Consider the following 4,960-nt stretch of genomic DNA (forward strand, 5'->3'; position numbering starts at 1 on the left):
CCGCGCGGAAGGAGGGGCGACAGCTGTCCCGGGCCGTCCTGTCCCATGCAGCCCGGCCGGTCAGGTGTCCCCAACTTGTCCCTCCTCTGAGCCTACAGCGAGGCGGGTGCCGATCTCGGTGGAGTGAGCTGGGCAGGGGAGCTGTCCATTGGGGGAGGGGTCCCTCACGCTCGGAGCCCGCCTAGGCGGGACGGATCAGTCAGAACCGCGCCCAGGTGGTGCTCGATGAGGACCCACGTCCTCTGTGGAGCCCTCGGGTCGGGACCTCCATCCCTCTTGGGGCCTGATCAGTGGAGAACCCCATTCTCCCGTGCCTCAGGGGGTCCCTTTAGTCAGGACCTCGTCCTCTAGGCAGCTGTCGCGACCCCAGTCTTCCATGTGACTCCGTACATTATGACCTCCATCCCCTACAGGGACCTCCGTCCTCCAAAGGGACCGCTCAGTAGGGATCCCCCGCCACAGGCAGTGGGGATCCGCGTCTCTCGTGGGGCCCCGGAGGACCCTCCCCAATCAGTCGGGGCGTCCATGCTCCGGACAGCCCACTGCGTTAGGACCCACTCCTCTGTGCTGCTCCGTGGTCTTGGGCGCCTTTTCTCCAGAAGCACCATCTGAGATTCCATTCCAGAAGATAAAGCCGGGAGCCAATTCTCCAGCGCGCTGGTCCCTACCCCCTGTGCGGCACGCCTCCCAAGAATGACCTAATCCATCCCAGATGGCCCCGCCCACAGATGACGTCACACGGTCGCCCCCGCCCTTCTCCGCTACGCTCCAGGCCTCTCCAGCTACTAAAGGCGCTTTCTCTTCCCTAAGAGGGTCGGGCCTGCAAAGGGCGGGACCCTGCCTGCCTTAGCCTTCGATTGGCTCAGCCCTCGCCAGCGCTGCTTCACAATTGGTCGTCTCATGTTCCTCTCCCCGCCCTCCCTAGACTTCCGCTTCCGGTTCTGTCGGACGCTTCGGCTGTAAAGATGATCGGAGACATCCTGCTCTTCGGGTAATTAAGGGGACTAGAGGCCGGGGAAGTAGGGCCCGACAGGGTTGGGGGCGGCCTAGGTAACCACATTCTTCCTCCGCAGAACGCTGCTGATGAACGCCGGAGCGGTGCTTAACTTTAAGCTGTGAGTAGGCCGCAGAGGACCGCTGCTCCACCCGGGCACCCGTAGCCCGCCCCGGCGAGCGTGAGCCAGCCCCACGTCACAGGCCCTGCACCCAAGTCCCAGCCAAACCTCTGTACCGGTTTGCAGCCTAGTCCTTGCCCCTGAGACTCTTCGCGCCACTGCGGCTTGAAATCTTGGCTCTCCGTTCTCCGGGCATCCCTCTGCTCGCACCCCGAAGGCCCCCAAGCCCATCCCCCAAGAGACTCTTAGTCCTAACCTGTACCCACGGGTTACTTTCTCCACTTTGTCGATGGCTGTAATTGGTTGGGCAGGTGGGCGCCTAGGGAGGGTCATTGAACCGCCGAGGTCACACTGCAAGTCAGCGATAGAGCAGAATGGCCCTTTGATGCCAGGGACTGAGAGGTCCTTGCATCCTATCGAAAGTGGACACTGACTGCTTCTCTTTGTAGGAAAAAGAAGGACTCGCATGGCTTTGGGGAGGAGTCCAGGGAGCCTAGCACAGGTAAAGCCTCCTTTCTGGACTCGGGAATTGGTCCAGAGTGTGTGTGTGTGTGTGTGTGTGTATGTGTGTGTCTGTGTGTGTGAGAGAGAGAGAGAGAGGCACAAGGATGTGATGTTCCTCTTGCCCACTTGTCACCCACTTCTTTTACCTTCCAGATCTCCGCGCATAGGTCAGCACTCTTATTACTTCCTACAGTTATTATTTTTCCTTATATGTATTTTGTCATCTGGCTAATTTCTACCCCTCACACTTGACTTTAAAGCTCCAGAGAAGAGACTCCATCTTATTTAGCTCGTTCCTGCTGTGTGCTTATTTAGTATTTCCCCCCACCCCTCCCCTGTGAACTCCTTAGGGCAGGGACACCTGTCTGTTCTTCCCTGTGTCTCCCACACCAGGCGCCTACCTGGAACCAGCCTTAATCAGCATCTGTCGTCAGGAGAGCCCATTTACATGATCCTCAGTTTAGAGAAGGGCCTTGCCAAGCGGTGCCTCTCGGACATCCTTTGGACAGACCGGTCTCTGTCAGTTGAAGACCATGCTAGGTCACATAGGCTGTGCCACACACGACCAACTACATGTGGTGGATAATACTGGCTAACGAGACTGTGTGCTGATCCTGCATTAGGATGGCACAGCAGTACCAGTAACAGGTGACTGTCGTGCTGGGTTGTTGCGAAAAGAGCTCCTACCTGGTATTTTGTATTTACCAGAGAGCTGTGATCTCCAGATGACACTTTGGGTTGCACCCTTGTAGGTCGCCTAACCTGGACCAGTTCATTTCATTCTGGAGGCTGGGGTTGGGGGTGGGTGAGGAAAAATGACTCAAAACCCAAGAGGAAGGTTCTGGAACACAGGTCTCTGGAGTCTTAATGTACCAAATGGCCTCCTCTTGGCGTGGTTTCTGTTCCTTGGCGGCAGAGGGAACTAGAGTAAGTCGTCACCAAAGCAGAACTGCTGTTATACTTGCCCAAATTAGTATGCTTTTCGTTGCAAGCACTAAAATCCCATCTCAGAGTGGTAAAAGCAAATTGAAACACCCAAGGACAGAATTGTCTTCAGGCACACCTGATTTAGCCCTCCAGCATGTGGCTGTCTCTAGCTCTCCTTTCCTTTCTAGGTTGGTTTTATCATCAGGCTGGCTTGTGTTGGCAAAGATGACCCTAGAGCAGGGCTTGGCCCATTTTTCTGTAAAGGGCCAGATTATAAATACTTTTGGCTTTGCAGGCCATGCCATCTCTGGTGCAACAATTAAACTCTGCCATTGAAATAGGAAAGCAGCCATGGGCAATATGTAAACGAATGGTCATAGCTTTGTTCAATAAAACTTTATTTGTTGACACTGAAATTTGAATTTCATGTAAGTTTTATATCTCACCAAATACTCTATTACTTTTTTTTTAACTATTAAGAAATAGGAAAAACATTCTTAGCTCCTGGGTCACACAGAAACAGGTGGCAGGGGCTGGTTTCAGTTCCTGAGCCTAAGTTGCCAATGCCTGTCCTAGAGGACACTGCTTCTATATTTCCAACCCAGCCCAGGGAGCCTGGGAGAAAACAGTAGTTGGGGCAAAAGTCTCAGGGCTGACTCTCATTGGGCATACATACTTGGATCACTTACTCTTTCCTCACCAGTCAGACTGGGAGATTGGTCAGTGGCAGCCTGAGTGCTGAGAGTTGGGGAGCAGAAGAGACCCAAAGGAAAAACGGAGCTGCCACTGTGGAACATGAGGGCAGTGGGCTTGGGGTGGGCAGAAACTGCAGAAGCACCTGCAGCTGTGACAGCAGAAAGTTAGCAGTACTTGCTTTCTGACCTTCCAGGTGACAACATCCGGGAATTCCTACTGAGCCTCAGGTACTTCCGAATCTTCATCGCCCTGTGGAACGTTTTCATGATGTTCTGCATGATCGTGTAAGTCAGGCCTGCCCGTCTCTTTCATTATCATCCTCTGCAACATTCTCCAGAATGACTCACCTGATGGTCATTCTCTGTCATCTCAGTCTACACTTGTTTTTTAAAAATATATTTTTATTGATATCAGAGAAGAAGGGAGAGGGAGAGAGAGATAGAAACATCAGTGGTGAGAGAGAATCATTGCTCGGCTGCCTCCTGCATGCTCCACACTGGGATCGAGCTGGCAACCTGGGCATGTGCCCTGACCGGGAATCAAACCTCAACCTCCTGGTTCATAGGTCAATGCTCAATCACTGAGCCATGCTGGCTGGGCTCAGTCTACACTTTGGTGTCATGCGTTCTGCTATCAAAATAAGAACTCTCCAAGCTAGAGAGAAAATGGGTTTAAGCTATGTCATTATGGTCCAGGCTGGAGAGTGGATTGAAATGTGGCATTCTCCAAGTCCTGGCTGTGCCTGGTGTGTCACCGGGAGCTGCCAAGAGATGCTTTCCCTGAGCCTGTGGCCTGGTCACCTCTTGCCAGCTCTGCTGTGCTTAGTGTATATCTGGCATCTGTCAAGGTGAAAAATGTGGTTGGACAGCCAGTGTGCTCCTGGGTCCTGCTCCCGCCTGCTGGAACCCAGCAGAAGTGTATATTCAGACTTTGTTTCTGTTTTTGTACACTTAAAGAAGTTTTTGTTTGTTTGTATGCCCTTTTTCGGTTTTCCTTCCAGCCTCAGGCTGTAATTCCAATACTGCTATTAATGAATTGTGAAACTCAGAGCAAACAGACTCAGGTTTCAAACAGAAGAATATGTACTTCTAGGCCAGTGTTGGCGAACCTTTTGAGCTCGGCGTGTCAGCATTTTGAAAAACCCTAACTTAACTCTGGTGCCGTGTCACATATAGAAATTTTTTGATATTTGCAACCATAGTAAAACAAAGACTTATATTTTTGATATTTATTTTATATATTTAAATGCCATTTAACAAAGAAAAATCAACCAAAAAAATGAGTTCGCGTGTCACCTCTGACACGCGTGTCATAGGTTCGCCATCACTCTTCTAGTCCATGCTGGGCCCATCTTGTATATTCCCCCCAAAGAGGAAGAGAATGACTGGTTGAAATGCTGAATTTGAAGTTGCTGGGTCGTCCTTGTCGCTGATGACTGTTTAAGGAGATGTTTCTAGAGCTTAGGCAGGGGTGGGGAACGTCTGGCCCGTGAGCTGGATAAGGCCCCCAAAATCATTTGGTTTGGCCCTGCCAAGGCATTAGCGATGAGTTAATTAAATGTTTGACAAAATATAGCAGACTAATTTTTAAGTTGATAATTTTGTATGGCCCTTGAATTATGTTATAAGTATCCAAATGGCCCTTGGCAGGAAAAAGGTTCCCCACCCCTGACTTAGGGGCTGGAAGATGAGGGGGGTTCACTGAGCCTCTAGGAAAAA

At 51.5% G+C, this 4,960-nt stretch overlaps 1 protein-coding gene across 1 annotated transcript in view; it reads left to right on the plus strand.

Moving 5' to 3' along the window:
* Window positions 1–902: 902 nt before the first annotated feature.
* Window positions 903–4,960, plus strand: part of SMIM7 (small integral membrane protein 7) — a 10,284-nt gene continuing 6,226 nt past the window's right edge. The window contains exons 1-4 of the mRNA XM_006768438.2: window positions 903–991; window positions 1,074–1,115; window positions 1,565–1,617; window positions 3,436–3,526. Coding sequence (XP_006768501.1) covers window positions 966–991; window positions 1,074–1,115; window positions 1,565–1,617; window positions 3,436–3,526 — 212 coding nt within the window. The 5' untranslated portion in view covers window positions 903–965. The remainder of the gene's footprint in view (window positions 992–1,073; window positions 1,116–1,564; window positions 1,618–3,435; window positions 3,527–4,960) is intronic.

The sequence above is a fragment of the Myotis davidii genome, unplaced genomic scaffold (genome assembly GCF_000327345.1).
Source record: "Myotis davidii unplaced genomic scaffold, ASM32734v1 scaffold1203, whole genome shotgun sequence".
Taxonomy (NCBI): domain Eukaryota; kingdom Metazoa; phylum Chordata; class Mammalia; order Chiroptera; family Vespertilionidae; genus Myotis; species Myotis davidii.